This window comes from Bombus huntii, chromosome 7, assembly GCF_024542735.1.
Source record: "Bombus huntii isolate Logan2020A chromosome 7, iyBomHunt1.1, whole genome shotgun sequence".
In the NCBI taxonomy this organism is placed as follows: Eukaryota; Metazoa; Arthropoda; class Insecta; order Hymenoptera; family Apidae; genus Bombus; species Bombus huntii.
In genome coordinates this window covers 198,440-218,509 of record NC_066244.1, presented here as the reverse complement: position 1 = coordinate 218,509, position 20,070 = coordinate 198,440, and the positions used below count along the sequence as shown (strand labels likewise).

At 33.2% G+C, this 20,070-nt stretch overlaps 5 protein-coding genes across 14 annotated transcripts in view; 2 read left to right on the top strand and 3 right to left on the bottom strand.

Moving 5' to 3' along the window:
• Positions 1 to 831: 831 nt before the first annotated feature.
• LOC126867686 (adrenodoxin-like protein 2, mitochondrial) lies at positions 832 to 1,959 on the bottom strand. Its single transcript, XM_050622497.1, has 3 exons — positions 1,829 to 1,959; positions 1,514 to 1,664; positions 832 to 1,164 (listed from the first exon to the last, which is right to left on the bottom strand). Exons 1-3 carry the CDS (start codon positions 1,872 to 1,874, stop codon positions 1,074 to 1,076), a joined length of 288 nt encoding a protein of 95 aa, XP_050478454.1. The 5' UTR covers positions 1,875 to 1,959; the 3' UTR covers positions 832 to 1,073.
• Positions 1,960 to 2,899: 940 nt separating this feature from the next.
• LOC126867685 (survival motor neuron protein-like) lies at positions 2,900 to 4,529 on the top strand. 4 transcript variants are annotated; one of them, XR_007690385.1, is made up of 3 exons: positions 2,900 to 3,195; positions 3,875 to 4,057; positions 4,183 to 4,529. XR_007690385.1 is itself a non-coding variant. In XM_050622496.1 (3 exons), exons 1-3 carry the CDS (start codon positions 3,641 to 3,643, stop codon positions 4,239 to 4,241), a joined length of 282 nt encoding a protein of 93 aa, XP_050478453.1. In that variant the 5' UTR covers positions 3,209 to 3,640; the 3' UTR covers positions 4,242 to 4,529. The 4 variants fall into 4 exon arrangements, 3 of the variants coding, with proteins under 3 accessions (XP_050478453.1, XP_050478450.1, XP_050478451.1); XM_050622496.1 differs by lacking the exon at positions 2,900 to 3,195 and adding an exon at positions 3,209 to 3,694 and having other exon boundaries at positions 3,875 to 4,043; XM_050622493.1 differs by lacking the exon at positions 2,900 to 3,195 and adding an exon at positions 3,214 to 3,694.
• A 3,539-nt stretch (positions 4,530 to 8,068) lies between these two features.
• Positions 8,069 to 10,190, top strand: LOC126868067 (survival motor neuron protein-like). The gene is made up of 5 exons (XM_050623238.1): positions 8,069 to 8,201; positions 9,566 to 9,688; positions 9,764 to 9,863; positions 9,984 to 10,063; positions 10,132 to 10,190. The coding sequence occupies exons 1-5, from the start codon at positions 8,069 to 8,071 to the stop codon at positions 10,188 to 10,190; spliced, it is 495 nt and encodes a 164-aa protein (XP_050479195.1).
• Positions 10,173 to 13,507, bottom strand: LOC126867680 (katanin p60 ATPase-containing subunit A-like 2). Its single transcript, XM_050622481.1, has 6 exons — positions 13,478 to 13,507; positions 13,100 to 13,388; positions 12,755 to 12,923; positions 12,566 to 12,696; positions 12,171 to 12,370; positions 10,173 to 12,020 (listed from the first exon to the last, which is right to left on the bottom strand). The coding sequence occupies exons 2-6, from the start codon at positions 13,262 to 13,264 to the stop codon at positions 11,660 to 11,662; spliced, it is 1,026 nt and encodes a 341-aa protein (XP_050478438.1). The 5' UTR covers positions 13,265 to 13,388; positions 13,478 to 13,507; the 3' UTR covers positions 10,173 to 11,659.
• Positions 13,508 to 13,509: 2 nt separating this feature from the next.
• LOC126867681 (omega-amidase NIT2-A-like) overlaps positions 13,510 to 20,070 on the bottom strand; it is a 24,544-nt gene continuing 17,983 nt past the window's right edge. Inside the window, exons 1-2 of one of the 7 annotated variants that reach the window (XR_007690378.1) lie at positions 13,823 to 14,981; positions 13,510 to 13,687 (exon numbers count right to left, since the gene is read on the bottom strand). Coding sequence is in view for 1 of the 7 variants with exons in the window: in XM_050622484.1 (XP_050478441.1) it covers positions 13,680 to 13,687 (8 nt within the window). In the remaining 6 variants the exon portion in view is untranslated. Of the gene's footprint in view, positions 13,688 to 13,822; positions 14,982 to 20,070 lie in introns of those variants that run through there. The other 6 variants (XR_007690379.1, XR_007690381.1, XR_007690380.1 and 3 more) reach the window with 6 other exon arrangements.

The window sequence follows — 20,070 nt, the reverse complement described above, 5'->3', positions numbered from 1 at the left end:
TGTGAAGTATGAATTTTCGAAAACGTAAGTATTTTATATCTAAGTAGTTAAGAAACGCGAGCAAGGGAAATCAAACAAAGGAACAAAGTTTTTTGTTTAAAAATATTTAATTTGTTGTTCTATTATCCGAGGTTAGAAGCGATAATGTACAAAATCTGAATAAATAAGATTCTTCAATATTATTGAATTTTAATTCTAGGGTAAAGTAATATATCCGCATATTTTATTTATATACAATATGTATAAATAATTATGTGATTTGACTAATTTTGTTGAAAGAATATTTGCACTTTTTACGTAAAACTTCAGTCTTTTACAAACTTTCTTGTAATTAATAAACCAGTAAACACAATATTAATAAAATCTATTAAAATTATAAACAAACTCATAAGTTTTAATTTTAGTCCTAAAGGTTGAAATATTTTGCTCCAATGTCGAGACATTTGTTTTAATCCAAAACATTACTATACTGAATCGATAATGTTGCATGTGCCACGAAAATGATGATAGTGTCAGATAACTTGTTGTGAAACGAAAAAGCATTGCATGTACATTTCTGTTGTTTTGTTGACCATGAGTTTGATGATCTTTTAAACTTGCCCATAGCTAAGAAATCAAACAGTATATCTAAACGAAATTAATTTCAAATTATTTTTTAGGTTCTAAGCTTTTATCTAATCTTTCAGAAGTTGCAAAATTTATTCCACAAGAGTCTTTTTTATCATAACCAAGTACACATCTTAAAACCATTTAAGTCTTCCTTAGTAATTTCTTCTTATCTTTAATAGTAACGAAAATAATTTAGATGAACGTTTTAAAATTGACACCCTGTATATTAAAAATAAAAGATATATTTTCTTCATAATTGGATAGGCTTTTTACAATGGCAATGTACAAATATCAAAATTGCAATTATACTATAACATATGTATATATATAAGCTTCACATTTAAACACAAGATTCTTTATTATATTTTTTTAATACCAATATTTTAATAATTATAACAAGGGTTTTTTAACAAGAGATGTATAACATTGTATACAAATTTTCAAAAACCTATAGATAATTTCAGTTATGCTCTTGCATCATTAATTGTTGATGGAACTCTTACCTCAATTCCATCTAGTTCCTTAGACATTACTATTTGACAGCCTAGCCGTGACCTGAAATTAAATATTATATAACTGAATATGTCAATAAATATATTTATTGCTATACAAATTAATACTAATACACAATAAGATTTCTATTTATCCATTTGAAAATCAACATTGTAAATATGCTAATTCCAACATAGATTTGTAATGATTATAGGGTCATAAATAAAAAACTATGAAAATTTATTAAAATTTCAGTTTCGTAGTATTCAGAGATAGCGATTTGAAATTCTACATTGAGATGCAGATTTCGAAATACCCAATACTAACCTGTTTTTACATAAATTTAAATAGAAACATTCACTTTATAAAATATTAAAAGGTAATAGAATTAATAATGTGAATGATTTGATACTGATTATTATGAACTAACGTATCTGTTAATTCATATGCTAAATCCAACATGTCTAATTCTTCATCTGTTGGTTTGTCAGGAAGTGCATCATAAACTTCTTTCGAAAATATTAAATGGCACGTACTACAAGTTAATGTTCCTTCACAAGCACCTATATCAATTATATTTTAAGATTACAACATACTTATATAATAAAGTATCAAAAGTTAAAAATAATAAGAATATTAAACTTGATAAAAATGAAAATTTTCAAATATTTTCTACCTCAAAATTATTTATTTTAAATTAAGTAAATTATGCTTCTTTAAAACATACCATATCCATCTAAATCAATTTCATTATTTACTACTATGTCTAACATAGTATCTCCAACTTTCCCTTTTGCTTTGATTCTCTCTCCACTTGCTTTAACAAACGTTATATCTACTCTGAAAATAATATTTATGAAAGATAAAAATTATCTCAATATAATTATTTTCTTTATTTTTTGTGTTTCTTCAATTAATCTTCTCTTAATTATACCTTAATTATATGTATCACTTATGATAATAGAAATAATTTAAAAATAAGATATACTTGTCTTAATAATACATAAATAAAATTCGTATATCATATATTTATAACAGTGTTATATTTTTAGTTGTTCACTGTCAATGTTGTTCTTATTAATACTATTCTATTAATACTATGTTATTTTTCTAGATGTTATACTCCTACAAAGAGAAAAATTTCTTAGACATTATTATTAGCATTATTATTTTGACACCAATTTTATATTGGAAGGCAAGTACTGAAATTCTATTAAAAAAAGAAGGAAAGCACAAGAAAATTTGTATCACTTACTCTTGTTTTTCTGAAAGTGGTTGCGTGGTTGATATTCCTCTTGTTGCCTGCAAAAAGGGCAACGTTGTGTTGCTTGTATATTTTGAATAATTTGATGCAATACCGAGAATTGATCTCGAAAATTTTTGTAATTGATTTACTAACGCCATTCCACTGTCATAAATATCATGAGTATGGGACACCCTGACCGAACACCAGATAAGTATTGCGGAAAATATCAATTGTAGATCAATTGTACTTTGTACAAAAACTTCCACGGCATTCTTCGGCTGCTATACTGGGACGTTCCTTTACTGTGATAGGTTATAAAACGATTCCTAACACAAGTGGCGTATCTCTACCGGACACGTGCTCTTCGGGCCACACGTTTTATGATACAAGACCAGCAAAATGATCAATGTGTAATTTTACATATCTTATATTTTTTCCAAATGAAATATTGTTTTTATTAAACGTTTAAAACCTCAGGCAACATTTATTTCATCTGATTTTAGTTTTACAAATATATATCTATAATACATATCTGTGTAAATTACGGTCTGGTTATATCAAACAGGGACCGACACTCGCTAGGGAAAACTGCCCAAAAATTGAATCGTAAAAACCAATATGAAAGACAACAAATTTCTCGTTCTGCGGAACAAATAGAAATGAGCAGAGTATCTTTATCTTTATCTGAGACATTCAAAGCGTATCACGCATACGCTAAACCTGAAGAAAACTTTCTTGTCTTCCATGTTCATTTTTCCCTTTCCATTTCCGAACGGTTTCTTCTATATTTATTTATATGTTCGTGATTGATGCTATTGACAACATACAACTAAGGGGAAATACGAATAGTAATAGATAGATGTATAATTCATTATGCAATTTTATAGAATTAAATCTTATTTATCTTCAGATATAAAAACTATATTTACCAGCTGAAACAATAACGCATATGCAGTATAATATAATCTACTTAACAATCTCGTTTTAGTTATAATATGTGATTAATTCTTTTGCTATTTCGCTATAAACAGTTTCTTGTGCATACAATATTTTTTTATAGTATTCTAATATATTGTTAGATATTGTAAAGAAAGTAAAATACAGTTATTGAAGTTTGGGAACATTCAATGTTAATCTTGCTTCAAAAAATAATCTTTCGAATGAATGGGGAATAGATTTTTAGTATTATAGTTGGTATAATGTCATCATTGTTTACAATGTGTTAGAGTTAAAGAAATGAGACAAATTAATATTTCAGAAGCAAATTCAATTTTTAAATGATGTTATTTTAAAATGGCAGATGATATGAATGTTCTTTTTATACGAGGAAATGGAAACGTATGTATGGTAATGGAAACGTAATGGTTTTAACATTATTTTAGTACAAGATCTTAGCATAACAGTAATTAACAGTATCCATTACCTTTTAGTCAATTTTTGAAAAATAACATATATGATAATTTGCAATAGTTTGATAATAAAATACTTGTATCAATATTAATAACGTATAATTTGCTATCTCAAAAGGATACAGACACAGCCAATGATAATGTTTGGAATGATAGTGCATTAATAGAAGCATATGATAAAGCAATAAATTTAGCAAAAGAAGAAGTTATCAAGCGAATGGGAATGGATGTTGGAAATTCTCAACCGAAAGAAAACCTACAAAATCTTAAGCAGCCTAAACACGCAAGTAAATTACACAAGGTTGTGATTTTGATAGAATATTACAAATTTGATACAGAATATTATTAAATATATTGATTAAGAAGCAAATTATTTTATTTTGCTATTTACTTATATTTATTTGTATACACATCTTTTCTCTATAGAAATGGATCATAGGAGCACCTTATCGTGCAATATACTCAGAGGATGGAGAAATTTATGAAGCTATAATATCAAAAATTTACGAAAACAATGGCACGTGTTGAAGTGGTTACCACTTCTAAGAAAACTCTACATCTGGTCTTTTTTAGTTTTCTCAAGCACTGAAGCCATCGACAGCGCGTAGACAAAAGACTGCGACGAAGTCAGGCCATAAACAGTAGACAGGCAACGTTGGCTTCGGGGTTTTCAGTTATTAGGTAACACAGCTAGCGTGCGGATCTGGACCAGCTCAAATTGTATTTTTACTTATTACACTTCTATTTAAATATATTTTCTACCTTACAATTTATCCACGTGTTTTCTCTGTTTACACACCGAATAACCTCAACAGGTAATAGGCCCAGGGCTGTAAATTGCAAGGTAGCAACGTGAAATGAATAAATTGTTAAAGTGTTGTGCTTAGTAAAATAAGGGATAGTGCTAAAATGGAATCAGCAAGTGCGAAGGTCGAGATGTTACGCGGCGAAGAAAATTGGCTCCAGTGGCGTTCTGTTATGCGTACACTTTTGGAGGAAGATGACGACCTGATCAACGTGTGTGAAGGGAATTTGTGTCATCCAGGTAACAGCGCGGAGAAAGAAATCGCTCGTGGAAGATTTTTGAAAGCAGATCGATTAGCGAGAAAATTAATCGTGACCTCAGTAGGAAAGAAACCGTTGGATCTTCTTTTATGTTGCACGACAGCACATGAAATGTGGAAAAAGCTGAATACAGTATATGACATGAAGTCGGATGAGAATTTAAATATGGTCCAGAAGCAGTTCTTCGATTTTAAATGGGAAGAATCTGAAAATGTCTCTTACAACCTATCAAAGTTGGAACTCATAGCGGCGAAGATGAAAGTCCTTGGGAGTGAAATTGGCGAGAAAATGCTGATAACACGCATTTTATCGGTGTTACCAAACAAATTCGATCATTTTCACAGTGCGTGGGATTCCGTGGAAGAAGAAAAGAAGACCTTAGACAGGCTTAGTACCAGGTTGATGACGGAAGAAATTAGATGGAAGAAAGACAACCAGGAAACATCGGTAACAAAAGGTAATAATTATAAAAGGGAACAGCAGAAGCAGTCAAGTAAACGTGAATACGAGAAACAAGGACCAAGTTGCTTTAACTGTGGAAAAGTTGGCCATCTAAAGAAGGATTGCTTTAGATGCTTTATATGCAAAAGGAAAGGCCACACCAGCAAAAACTGTTTTAAAAATAACAAAAGAAGCAACAGTAGAGACAACCAGGAACCTAGAAACCAAAATCGGGATCACAGCGGAATTGGTCTATTAGGAAGTACCTCAGCGATACAAACGGCAAACCCTGATGTTTGGATAATCGACTCAGGAGCTACGGATCACATGACAGGACGACGGGAATGGTTCAGCGTTTTCGAAGAATTCGATAACACGGTGAAGGTAGAGATCGGCGTTCATGGATGCGTGCGGCAAAGGAAAAATCAGAGTAGAGACTTTTGTGGACGGCAAATGGGTAACATGTACAATGAACGATGTTCTATACGTACCAGGTATGAAAAGAAATCTGTTTTCGATTAGATCTGTCGCAAGAAGGAGCATAGATTTTTGTATTTCAAAGGAAGGGACCAATTGCATATTTTTACAAAATCAGAAAATAATAGCAAGAGGTTCTGTTATCGGAAATTTGTATAAAGTAGATATGCGAGTTATCATACCGTCAGTTTGTAATTTTAGCAATAGAGCGGAGTCAAACGCGGACACATTGCAGTTATGGCACGAACGGCTATGTCATCAGAACATCAGACATATTAAAGAATTCTTAAAGAATTCAAATATGAAAGTTGTAGAGGATAATAACTTTTTCTGTGAAGGTTGCGCGTACGGGAAACAGCATAGATCGAGTTTTCACGAGAAAATCAATCGGGCGACTAAACCTCGCGAAATTATTTATACGGATGTATGTGGACCTATGGAAGTCGAGTCATTAGGCAAGAAACTGTATTTTCTGACATTTAAAGATGATTTTTCAAAATTCACAAAGATTTACTTCTTACGACGTAAGTCAGAAGTAATTGAAAAACTAAAAACCTTTTGCCTAGAAGTTGAAAATCAATTTAAGGATAAAATTAAAGAAATTCATAGTGATGGAGGGAAAGAATTCCAAAATAAAGAAGTCAAAGAATTTTTAAGAAGTCAGGGAATTAGGCACACGATTAACGTCCCATACACTCCTGAACAGAATGGTGTCGCAGAAAGGGAAAATAGAATAATAGTAGAGGCAGGTCGGTCGATGCTATATTCGAAACCAAATCTACCGCTGTTCTTATGGGCCGAAGCCATGAACACAGCAGTACATGTCATAAATAAGACGGGGCCGACAAGACAAGATAAGAAAACACCATATGAACTGTGGTACGGGAAACCGCCGAATTTAGAAAAGTTTAGGGTTTTCGGTACTGAGTGCTTTGCTCACATACCTGCGGAGAAAAGGACAAAACTTGACAAAAAGGCTAACAAAGGATATTTGGTAGGCTATTTAGATGACGGACGAGGGTATCGAGTGTACGTGCCAACAGTAAAAAATGTAATATTAAGCCGTGACGTAATATTTAAACCTGAACTAGAAAATGCGAAATTCGTAAAATTAAGTTTACCGAAAATTGTCGAGCGCGAAGATGTGAGTGCGCAGAGCAATAGAGCATGTACGTATGAAAGTGCAGAGAGTGAACATGAAAAACAACCTCATGGAACTAGCGACAATGTGAGACAATTGAGAGATAGAGATAAGATCAAACGAACCGATTTTTATGGTAACCCAGTAACGTACGTAGCGGAAAAATTACCGGTGGATTTTAACGAAGCGATGAGATCCGAAAAGAAAGAGTTATGGGAAACAGCTATGAATGATGAAATGAAATCGCACCATGAAAATAAGACGTGGATACTTGTAGAAAAACCTAAAGATCAGAAGGTACTTAGCAATAGGTGGGTTTTAACGATAAAGCTAAATGCGGACAACTCGGAACGATACAAAGCGCGACTTGTAATAAAAGGGTGTTCACAGAAAGAAGGCATAGATTATAAGGAAACATATAGTCCCGTTTCTCGGTTTGACACAATTAGATTAATGCTCAGTATTGCAGCCAAAAATAATTTACACCTCGGACAGTTCGACATTAAAACCGCATTCTTATATGGAAGTCTGAAAGAAGATATTTATATGAAACAACCTAAAGGTTATGATGATGGTACAAATCGGGTTTGTAAATTGCTAAAAAGCCTATATGGCTTAAAGCAGTCTCCAAGATGTTGGACGGAACGTTTCACAAAATTTATCTCGAACTTAAAATTTTATCAGAGTAACGCAGATCCTTGTTTTTATATTTATACAAAAGACGACAAATTAATGTTGATGACCATATACGTAGACGATGGACTGGTAGCAGCTTCAGACGAATCTTTAATTGATAAATTCTTCGATGATTTAAATAAAGAATTCAAAATTACGAGTTCGAAAGAAGTAAAGAGTTTTCTTGGACTTGAAATTAACAGATTAGAAGATGGTTCAATATTCATTCATCAGAGTAGGTATATCGAAAACATATTGGAAAAATTTAATATGAATGAGGCAAACAGTGTTTCTACACCTATCGAGACTAATTGGAACGAAAGTAACATAGGCGATAATTATTGTAACGCACCATACAGAGAAGCTGTAGGGAACTTAATGTTTTTACAAACCGTAAGTAGGCCAGATATTAGTTTTGCAATAAATATAGCGGCGAGACACTTAGAGAATCCAAACCAGTATCAATGGAAATTAGTCAAACGAATTTTGCGCTACATAAAAGGGACCGCAGACATGGGACTCTTATATACAAAAGCAGGCAGTCTCGAAACCTTTAGTGACGCTGACTATGCAGGCGACAAAGAAGCAAGAAAGTCGACATCAGGCGTTGTATGTAAGTATGCGAATGCGGCCATCACATGGCAATGTAAGCGACAACAATGTATAGCTCTATCTACGACCGAAGTTGAATATGTCAGTGCAGCCTCAGGAGCGAAAGAAATTATGTGGTTAAAGAAAATATTTCTTGAATGTAAATTAGAGATCCTTAAGTATATGCTATGTGTAGACAACACTAGTGCCGTGAAATTAATTAAGAATCCAGAATTCCATCAAAGAAGTAAGCATATTGACGTAAGATATCATTTCTTGCGAGATTTATACAATAGAGGCGAAATTGATATAACGTATGTAACAAGCGAAGAGCAATTGGCAGATATATGTACAAAGGCGTTGCCAAAACCGAGATTTGAATATTTAAGGAAAAAGTTAGGTTTGAAAAGTAAAAAAGATATTAAGAGGTAATTGTTTGTAAACATGTAGAGTTTTTAGGGAGGGTGTCGAAGTGATTATTGCTTCTCAAAAAAAAAAGAGGAAAAACTCTACATGATCTGTTTAGTCTTCTAGTTTTTTTTTTGTGTGTAATAAATTAATTTGTATGGAAAAGAGAAAGGCGGCTGGCAAATGTACTTGAGAAGGCATTGACAAATTAATTTTCAGATATTTACGACAAGAGTTAGAAAATATTAAGAGATAATTTGTAAATTTGAGATAATTGTTTGTAGGGATGTAGAGTTTTAGGGAGGGTGTTGAAGTGGTTACCACTTCTAAGAAAACTCTACATCTGGTCTTTTTTAGTTTTCTCAAGCACTGAAGCCATCGATAGCGTGTAGACAAAAGACTGCGACGAAGTCAGGCCATAAACAGTAGACAGGCGACGTTGGCTTCGGGGTTTTTCCAGTTATTAGGTAACACAGCTAGCGTGCGGATCTGGACCAGCTCAAATTGTACTTTTATTTATTACACTTCTATTTAAATATATTTTCTACCTTACAATTTATCCACGTGTTTTCTCTGTTTACACACCGAATAACCTCAACAGCACGTGTGTTGTAAAATTTGTAGGTAATACCTTTAGCATGATGGTTATGTCAATTAAGAAATGTACTAAAAATACATATATATATGAAGTAAAGGCTTTCGCATAGTCTATCACAGTGTCATTCAGCAGGTCCTTAACTGGGCAGGAGTACCTGTCAATGTCTATGGGGAGACCCGTGGGATATAGGGTCATGAACCATAAACATGCATGTTACTTATTGTTCATTATTAGCTGCTTGGAATATAATTCTCCTCATTAGACGAGTGATTATTACTACATATATCAAGGCAAACATTTATACATATACATTTATGCACGGGAAATTCTAATACATTGCCTGTAAGGACAGTAACCGAATGGCACTCAGTCATTCTATTAAATGACAAAAATTTCTTTTACTCTGTGTTTAGGCTATGGTAATACAGAGAAAGTCGAATTGAGTTCTCTTTTAGAATCAGAAGGTTTGCAAAGTCAAATAGCACAACAAAAGAAAGCTTTGGAAGAGAAATTCAATGAAGAGAACGATGAGACTTGTGAGACTAATTTTTCTACAAATGTAAATTCGAAAAAATATAATGTAGAAAAAATGGATTGTGACTCTGAAGAAGCAAATGCGTATAAACATCACTTCATACCGGGACCATCTTTCAATTCGATGACTGATATAATGCCACCTGCATCTCCTTTACCACCACAATTAATGGCCAAGTAAGTACAATTTAAAAATTCTAATGGAATGCTGAATACTTCTAATATTAATAAGTAATTTGGAATAAGTTTAACATTTTATTTGGAAAAAAAATACGAAATTTTAATAAAATGTACTAGATTATCAGATAATGATACAGACGCACTTTCAAGCATGTTGATGTCATGGTATATTAGTGGTTACATGGTATATTACACAGGTAATTATTTCATATAAGTATTTTATTGTATATTAAATTTTCAATGGACTATGTTATTTCTTTTGTAGGTTATTATCATGGTTTGAAACAAGCAAGAAACAATCAAGAGAACAGGAAGAACTGTTGATTATATCAATTTTTTCAATAACAATATAACAATAATATAAGATATAATAAAATATAAAACTCATTATATTTATTTACTTCAATTATTTGAAATAAAGAACAGCTTTATTTTCATATAAGACTTTAAGACTTTTTTAAAAATAATTACTAAGATAAGAAAACATAAAAAACATATTTTTGATAAAATACACTCACATATATATGTCGGGTTATCATTAGGATTTAAGGCGCGTAATGATCCTTCGTTTGAATTAGCCACTGTTTTACGAAACAGAGAATATATTTACGCGAATAAACAAGATTTTACAAAATATTATGAATAATGAGTTTAATAAATAATAAGATTAACAAACGATAAGTTTAACTAATAATTAGATTAAAGATTAATAAGTTTAACGAACAATAAGAGGAACGAATAATTAGCCATTGTTTTACGAAACAGAATATATTTACGCGAATAAAAAAGATTTTACGAAATATTATGAATAATGAGTTTAATAAATAATAAGATTAACAAATGATAAGTTTAACTAATAATTAGATTAAAGATTAATAAGTTTAACGAACAATAAGAGGAACGAATAATATGTCTTACGAATAATGAATTTAACGTATAATGAGATTAACGATTGATAGGTTTCACGAATAATGAATTTAATTAACGCTATTAACAATGTTCCGGGGTTCAAACGAATCCACGGTCAACGGGATAACTCTTTACTATGTGTAGAATAATTTTAAACACAAACTACAATTGCTGAGACACTCGGTAAATTGCTCGATGTATCACTTTCCAAGGTGATCACACGAATGAATATCTGATGAAAATCTTTTTCGCTATACGACTGCATTTGTTTGTTATATGCTCGCTGGAAACATCGAGAAGGTTCCAATCGTTGTTGCTAGGCAATTTCTGTCAAAAGTTTGTTGTATACTCTTTGGAAACATCGAGAAAGATTCAAACGCCGTTACTAGGCAGTTTCTGTCTGGAGATTGATTCCTAATACAACGTGTGTCCCATTATATCGACATCTCTAAAGTACAATTCTATGTGATTTCTAGGGAGAACAATACAACCGATCCACACCTTCGTCAGGCAAAACGTTTATCCCGTGACCGTGGCTACGTTCGGCGACCAGTTGTCACCTCGAACCCACTTTCGCTTTCACAAATATCAAACAATTACAAATGACAATTGCTTAATTACAGTTATGATAAAATCTAGGCTAAAGCATTAGAAGGCTTCCTCAAAATTGCAAGGGGAAGGCTCCGGTTTTCCTTTCATCTCCGACATATATAATACAAGGATATAATACAACCGAACATTTTAAACTTAGCCTATAGCGCGTGCGCGCACACACACGCACACACATGACACACATGCACACACATGCACACACATGCGAATGATTTCTCGAACGATAATCCATTTATTTATATTTTTCAATATCTGTCCTTACGATTGCGTATTTATTTGTTCCACGTATCATATTTATCTATTTGCATAACTGTAGGTGACATTTTTTTTAACAATTTTGCTAATATTTCATAACTTTTTAATTCATATTTCAAAGTGGTAACAGGTGTTTCTTTCTTTTCAAGTCTCCTCCATATCGGGCTTATTTCTAGTAGCCACGCTTGCTTACAAAGCAATTTTATATCTGCACAAGAATATCTTTCAGTACATTTTACTATGTGGTTTACAATATCTGTATTTTCTAATAAGTGGTTGCTAAGGTATAATTTGAATATACCAAGTCGAGCAACTTCATTGGGTAATGATACGTATATTTGCTTTTCGAGACGCCTGAGTAAAGCTGCATCAATGCCCCTAATAACATATTTACAATAAATATTATCGTTCTATTATACTAATAATAATGAAGGAATACTTCAAACAACACAATAACATATTTGGAATTTGGAGAAATATTACGATATTTTCTACTTAGAAAACATTGAAATAACGTGATATACGTACCAAGGGGAATTAGTTGTAGCCAGAAGAACTACATTAGAATTCTCATTAGACACTAATCCATCCAATCTAGAAAGAAGTTCTGATCTGAATCTCTTTGCAGGTTCAGACAATATACAGTCTCCTTTATTTGTGGCGATCCAGTCAATCTCGTCGATAAAAATAATTGTAGGCGAATGACTATAGGCAAGTTCAAATAAAACCTGTTCAGTTTAACAAATGTATTATTCATTAAATATTATATTCGAAATTTCTTAAATTCATTGCCTCATCACAAATATGATATCATTTCGTTTTCCAAACAACTATTCTATTTATATATAAATGACGAAAAATAAAATCAAATCTTTTTATACCTAGAATCTCTCCTTCATAGACAAAGGAACAAAGAAACTTACATAGACAAAGCAACTTACACGTATATACTTCTCGGAATCGCCTCTCCATTTGCTGACCAATGAGCTGGCAGTTATGTTAAAAAAGGTGCAATGGCATTCTGTCGCGACTGCCTTCGCTAACTTCGTTTTCCCTGTTTTGTATATTTCTTGTAAACACGTACAGAAATGAAAAGAATACGAGTATCTTACCTGTACCAGGTGGGCCGTACAGCAAAATACCTTTCCCGGGGGAAAACGGGCCATCAAAAACGATAGGATACTTAAGGAGATACACAACGGCCTCCTTAACAGCGGTTTTACATTCCTCTAGGCCTATAACGTCATCCCAATGTACATTTAATTTGTTTACTATGATCTCCTGTGACGATACAAAGATAAAATGGCGTCTTCTCTATATTAAGTAAGTGTTACGTAATTTGATATTTGAAGCGTTACTGAAATCACGTCATCGTCGATATACGTTGGACGGTTTATCGACGGGAATTTTATCGTTTAAAAGCTTTACGATACGTATATTAATCGAAAATAACTTACGCATGAGATGTCCTCAGCAATCTTTCGTAATTCCGGATTATCTGAATAAAGCTTTTCAATGCATTTCAATATCTTCGATTGCATGGATTGTTCCATTGGGACGTTAAATAGCTCTTCTGATGAACGTCCATCACTCTCATTGGGGAATATTGACGTCAGTGTCATTGCGAGATTAATATGATTCGTATTGTCATCAGTTATCTTCTGCTGTAGATTCGTCTCTTTCACAGGCTCACTTCTTGCTTGTTTACTAACAGATTTGGCTTTTGTCTCAATACTTCTACAAACACTGGATCATATTGTAATACGATACGTTGAATACGATACGTTGAATACGTTGAATACCGTTTAATATCGTTAAATAATTTAAATTCTTACGTTTTGCTTGCTTTTGTCACTTCCTTCGTCACTTCCTTCGTCATTTCCCTTCCAGTTATTTTCTTACACAATATGGGATATTTTTGAAATTTCATCTTGTAATAATTTTCATACTCTGCAACGATAATTTCCAAATCGATGTTGTCGCAAACCCGATGTTCGGGAGATAGACGAGCTTCCCGGAATAATACATCGCTAACGTCTATATACCTAAAAAAATGTAGTTTTTAATTAATTATAGTTTTTAACTGATTAAAAATATTTTTCGCAATGACTGAACACTATAAGATAACCATCAAACAACTGTTTTATCTCTAGGTAAGACAGGCAAAAGAATGTATTTACTATATAAATCCTCGAAGATAATTTCTTGTCTTCTGCTTTTTAATTTCCAATTTTTAGATGGATAAGAATAATTTGAATTTATACTTCATATATTTGTTTATAACTAGTTAATCTACATTATCGATTGAGTTATTCTTAACTACTGAATTACCGATGTCGAATTTTCAAATTTGGTTTCGCCTTCTCTTTCCATGGTGTCCACTGATTTCTATTTCGATTGGTCACTGACACTATTCAAAAGAATTGGAACTAGGAATATATTTTAATTATAATATACTCACCCATTGTGTTCCAAATAATCACATACAAGGTATAATATGTTCCGATGACGTTCCGAAATACGACTCTCCTCCTAATATAATTATTTTTTCATTACAATAATATAAGGTTTTTCATGTAATTTTTTGTTACATTTGCGAATTCAACGAGTTACACATGATTTTTCATGAAACACGAACGTTAAAAATATTTGATACAGCCTAATTATAAAAATTGTTAGAAGCAAAAGTCATAGATACTATGTGCGAGTATCGCATGAAACGAACAGCTATTAAGAGAACTGCAGCAATATTACAAATCAAATAACAAAACACACTCGTCTGTGACGTGGAAATTCTAAAATCTAAAATCTAGAATATTCCTTATCTTTTTTCGCAGATTATAAAATATCTTATTCATACTACCTTGCATCGATAAATCACCGTTCATAGTGACACTTTCAAATCGCCTATCGTTTCTCAATGGATACGAGAATTTCCGTTTATTACTTTAAAAACAACCCGTCCATTACGTTTCTCTTAAAAAATTCTTTCAACTCTGTTGAAAACCGAGCATCAAACACGAGACAAACGATTTGTTGTCATGGAAATGTTTGGTTCACACATAAGCAACGCACAAATATAATGATAGAATAGCTGAGTGTGTGTACTGTATAGTAAGATGGATGCAACATGGAAATAGAAAGAGAACACCATGTATAGATACTTCCTGTCCTTGTTTAATCAGGCATGCACACTAGTGGACACTGACGCTGCTCGTATACCGCTGTTACATATTTCCTGTACAAGTGCGTGTCATTAGACAAGGACGGAACATCCTCTCTCTACTTCTCTATCGCGTTTTTAGTTCACTCACGCGCTCTGTACTTATATTTATTACATTTCCACCATAAGCAGCGGCCGTGCAGTGACTTACAAAAGTTCCGAACGGTTCCATCCTGGGCGGATGGTTAATTGCGTTCGGTACTTCGAGGCAGGAAGGTGAGTACAGAATCGCTCCTCTTAGTACTCTTATTAGAAGTGTTATCATCGAATATAAGTTTTTTCAATAAATTCTTATCGTTTTACAATCTTTCTAGAATACAATGACGTCAGCAATCGATCATTTTCGCGAATTTATTGTAAATTAATTGGGGGAATATCTGGAGTTCTTTATTGATTTCGACTGTAAAATCAGCAACTATTCGAATTTTTCATTCATAATTGTGACATTTTCGACTCTTCCGTTGCCAAGACCCTCTTGAGAGATTTTTGGCACGTTCCATCACCCTTGTTAAACGAGTGCACATTGGTGGATATATTGATTTTAAAAACCAATACGTGTACGAGATTTATTATCTCACTGGGACAAAGAAATCCGTTTTATTCGCGAATTTTCCGTGTTTCTTCTTAATTTTCGTGAGTGTCTGGCGCGGAGCATTATTTGAATGAACTTTTCATCGTTCAGATTATATTTCGTTTAAAAAGATTGAAATTGATGTCGAGAAGAAATGAAACAAGGTGCTCGGGCATTCTTTCGTTTCCCGGGGAAAGAGAAATATGAAAAAAACGGTCGTTCTTCCTTCTGCCATTTTCGTCCATTACCAAAATGGCATGACCCAAGTGTCCCGGGCCGTGAATCAATCAAGCGAATTTTGAATAATTTTTGAATAATATCCAGTTAATAATTTGTGAAACAAATTAATTTCATTTTATTGTTGGAAACAAATTAGTTGGATTTTTCTTTCTTTAGCAGTTTTTGCCAGAGTTGACCTGACGTGCTACTTCAGTTTCCATCTTCGCTTCTCGAAACTTCCAACGTCCTTGGTGTTGGAGTCTCCTTGCCCAGGTGAGTACATAGCTTCTAGATACTCGTCGCTGTTCATCCTTACGAGCCTCTCGAGCTTTAGTTGTCAATTGTTATCGTTAAAGGAAGAGAAGCTCGCGACAGATGTTATCGAACAAATCGTTTATTCTCGAAAAGTTCGAACTTGTTCGTTGCGTTTGAATATATATATGGACGGACGCCATTTTTCATGACATCATCATGATTTGTCATGTCGTGAGTATAGCTTCTGACTACCATATGTTTGTGATTTATGTGAAATTTGACCACTATACCGTGATAGAATAATATTTCCAATGAATTATAAATATTTTACATTGTGAATTATAAATATTTGTTACAAATTATATCGTACTTGAGATGAAAATGAACCATATATCTGCTTATGGAATATGAGGTAGTAAATCATTCGAAACATAATAACGATTAATTAAGCACATATACAATAACGTTTACGAATGAATATTGCGAATTATTGTATGGCTTTAATGCGGTATTTAATGTTTTGATTGCGGTCTTTGAAATGGTATCATAGGTGCTGATATAATATCGCGCGAAAAAGGAAAGACCAGTGGTTAATATTGCAGGTGCACCAGTGCGTTGCGCTCGTCGAGGGTGGTTTTGACGCTGGTGCCGAGGAAAGGCGCAGAACGTGTTCGATCGACCCGCGAACGTAGCCTGTGCTCATACTGCGACAGAGTTCGTTTCAGTTAGGCTCAGTCGCTGTTTGTCCGTCGACAGCGTATAGTCGCGTCGGCCTACGATTCCTTTTTTCTTCTTGTTTCTTGCGAACTCTCTCGCAACAGCCGTTCTATACATACGCCGCCAGTATATCGCGTGATCATCGTTCCCGTTGCTTCCCTTACCCTCTCACGTCCTTCGAAGAAGACCTCCCTTTGGTTTTTCCTTGTTTGGAGGGAATTCATCGCTCGGACACATGGACTGCGAAGCACGAGGGTTGATCGAGGCATCAGCGTGATGTACTTTTCAGATTTCATATTTTCTCTATGATACTTTTTAAGGAGAATTTGGAAGATATACATTTTTAGGAAATAAAGGTTTTTATGGAGTCATCGATAGGTTAGAATTTAATTAACTCTCTTATAACAGATATTCCAATTTTTTAATATATAAATTTAGTTTCCTCTATGGTGTTAGATAACATAATGCGGGCATTTTATGATATAACGAATATATTCGTATATATTTTAGTTTATTCATTCGTCAAATTTCCCTAGTAGGCCGGCCTGCAGCTCACATGCAGCACTTAGTAAAAATTTGTTTTGTTAGAGGTTGGCCATTCTTCTTGCTATAAAAATATCGTGAAGTCATATCATATGATAAAGCACCTTCTGAAAGCTAGATGCTCGATAACGAGCCTAATGATTCTCGGTAGTTTGTAATGTCAAGCTTTGAATTGGCGAGATCGCTCTGCTGTCAAACCGCCGTCCAGCGGCGACCACATTCTTTAACCACGTTCAAGGGGTATATCACGCTACAGAAACCATCAAAGGGTTTGCAAGTTAGTTGCCTTTTAGAAGTGGGGCAGTTGGTTGTTACATGTCATCCGTAGTTGCTGGCTGTTCTCCTTAGTCGCCATACATCATAGAGACGACAGTTACAGTCGCCAGTTGTCCTTGCTAATGGTCGCTTGTTGTCGCTAGTTAGTTCTCGTTATCGTTATGTATTCCATCAATCACGTGAAATTTAACGTATGGGATTTTATTCTTCTTTATTCTTTCTGTAGGGAGATTTTTTAAGACGAGGAAAATATAGAATATTTCAAGACGACGGTAAGGTTTGAATTTAAGTAACTATTTTATGATACAACAAAGTGGAAAAACGATTTAATTTTATAAAGTTTAAGGTAATTTTTTAAAAAACTTCGAATTTAAAAGATTCAAATAGATATCTTAAACGTAATTAAACCCTCCATATCGTAAGAAATTAAATGAAATTGCGCAAGAAAGGTAATACATTTAATGTATTATTTTAAACATTTATTTAAAAACATTTATTTAAAATTTAAGTGTAGGCGTTGACGCGCGCGCGCCATTCGAAGCATTTGTCAGTTCGTTACATCTGCGGTAAAAGTTGTAACTACGAAGAAGCTTAACATATGCTGCGTCTCAAGACGACAGTAAAAAGTATTAAGAGATTTTTCGAGATTTTATCTTTTAAGTTTCCAAGTACTTTTTCTATTTAACTTCTTTTTTTTTGCATTTTCTCACAATATTCGATAAATAGAGACGAAATATGACAGTTCTTAGTTCGGGGATTTATTGGTTCGAAAGTTACTTCAAAAGTGTTTCTGGAGTTCGTGCGGTTAATACTTTTAAACTACTGAGTACGACTTATTCCGTATGGCTGGACAAATCTTTGTTGATACTGTAAGCGTAACTGGTCCGGATATTGTCTTGTGGAGATAGAAAAATACACGAAGTATTGATTGAACTACATATTTTTTAAATTCTTTTTTAATTCTTTTAGTTCTTCATATATTGATAATAGAACGATATTCCGCTACTTTGAGCACAATATAGTAATGTTTAAATAAATAATAAAATTTACGCATTTCGTCTTCATGCGTCGATAAGAAAATGCAAAAAAAGTTAAAGAAAGATGATGCGCAGACGCGAAGTTTAGTCAGCAATAATATTTAAAACCTCTAAAATATATTGTACACATTTATTTGCAAATAAACTCATTGAAATTAAACTGTAACTGTGTTTCCAATAATGTCTTCGATGTATGGCTCGCCATTATGTCGGATTAACAACTCTAAGTGATCGACCTTAATCACTAAATGGCGGCCGTGATTCAGTGGTATAGCTTTACATATGATGGACATCGCAGGCGCTTATAAGACGTCTATTGTGAAACGTTTCCAATAGCACCGTTTATGTGATGGTGAAATCTGAATATATATATATATATATATATATATATATATCGCTGAAATATATATCGCTTATCACTTGAGTCTGACACGATCGTTTTTAAATAGAATCACAATTTTTTATTCTTTACAAAATCAGTCTATAAAGATTATGTGCAAATAAAATAGATAAATAGATAAATGGTTGTACAAACTTATAAAACAGATATTACAAGTATATCTAAATAAATGATATATTTATAAATTGTAATATTTGATCTAAAGTTTAAATAAATAAAAGAGATACTCGTGACTTACAATAAACGTATTTTTTTTCAATTTTTAAACAAAGCAAAAGTGGATAACAATTTTTCAAAATGTAAAAATCAACACAATGGTTGGTTTCTTTAATTAATCAATAACGTTTAAAGTTAATTAATGTCCAGAGTGGTTTGTACATTTTGTATTTCGCCGTATTTCAACGTTCGATGTGTAAATAGAACTTGATGCCTGAAATATCGAAAAAATAATTAAATCCGATCGTTCCGTCGAATTTGCAAATTGTATACTCGTGTAAAATCGAGTGCGCTTGTGTATGCTGATACGAAATGTGGTAGTATATTTTTCTTTTTTCGATTATCGTTATCACTTTTTGTGTGGAAAAATTAATTCCGTGAAATGGAAGTGCAATCAATACGGCTTATCACGAAATAATAGCACAACGACGGTACATATTGGTATTGACGTCAGCTTCACAAAATTTCTCGAGTATCGCGGTCGACTATTTGGGTTAAGAATTCATTTTCAAGGTCCTACAAGCACGAGTATCTTATGGATATGAAATTTTCAGTGTACATTTTAATAACCATATTTCATATTGCATGCTGCGGTCCAAGAAAAATTCGCAGTTAATATTCTGCTAATCCCTGCTGCTTTTAAAGACCATAAGTAAGGTCCGTAAGGTCGTGCGTAAGGTTTAAAAGATTTCGAGTAGATTTGTATTACGTATTTTATCTTCTAATTTTTAAAGAGAGGGTCGTGTTTAATTAATTGAAAATGACGAAACTGTAATGGGACATTATTATCAAATATTAAACGTGGTTCCATTGGGTACTTTTATGGTCTTTGCGAGATATATATGCATTATACGTTGCTATTAGCAACGCGTAGCGATGAACGATGGAGAGCAGTACCTTCGTTATCTCGTCTCGGTTGTGTACATATCAGTAATGCACAGTACTCGTACTAAATATCTTACAAATTCCAT

Excerpts from the sequence above, each read along its gene's own strand:
- LOC126867686 (XM_050622497.1), bottom strand. The coding sequence starts at position 1,874 with ATGTTAGACATAGTAGTAAATAATGAAATTGATTTAGATGGATATG. Across the intron at positions 1,665-1,828 it reads AATTGATTTAGATGGATATG|GTGCTTGTGAAGGAACATTA; the intron begins GTATGTTTTAAA and ends TAATTGATATAG. Across the intron at positions 1,165-1,513 it reads ACGTTAGTTCATAATAATCA|GTCACGGCTAGGCTGTCAAA; the intron begins GTATCAAATCAT and ends ATTTAATTTCAG.
- LOC126867685 (XM_050622493.1), top strand. The coding sequence starts at position 3,641 with ATGGCAGATGATATGAATGTTCTTTTTATACGAGGAAATGGAAACGTA. Across the intron at positions 3,695-3,874 it reads GAAATGGAAACGTATGTATG|GATACAGACACAGCCAATGA; the intron begins GTAATGGAAACG and ends CTATCTCAAAAG. Across the intron at positions 4,058-4,182 it reads ACGCAAGTAAATTACACAAG|AAATGGATCATAGGAGCACC; the intron begins GTTGTGATTTTG and ends TTTTCTCTATAG.
- LOC126868067 (XM_050623238.1), top strand. The coding sequence starts at position 8,069 with ATGGGACTCTTATATACAAAAGCAGGCAGTCTCGAAACCTTTAGTGAC. Across the intron at positions 8,202-9,565 it reads TGCGGCCATCACATGGCAAT|GCTATGGTAATACAGAGAAA; the intron begins GTAAGCGACAAC and ends CTCTGTGTTTAG. Across the intron at positions 9,689-9,763 it reads TGAAGAGAACGATGAGACTT|CAAATGCGTATAAACATCAC; the intron begins GTGAGACTAATT and ends ACTCTGAAGAAG.
- LOC126867680 (XM_050622481.1), bottom strand. The coding sequence starts at position 13,264 with ATGACACTGACGTCAATATTCCCCAATGAGAGTGATGGACGTTCATCA. Across the intron at positions 12,924-13,099 it reads TTGCTGAGGACATCTCATGC|GAGATCATAGTAAACAAATT; the intron begins GTAAGTTATTTT and ends GTATCGTCACAG. Across the intron at positions 12,697-12,754 it reads GTACGGCCCACCTGGTACAG|GGAAAACGAAGTTAGCGAAG; the intron begins GTAAGATACTCG and ends TATACAAAACAG.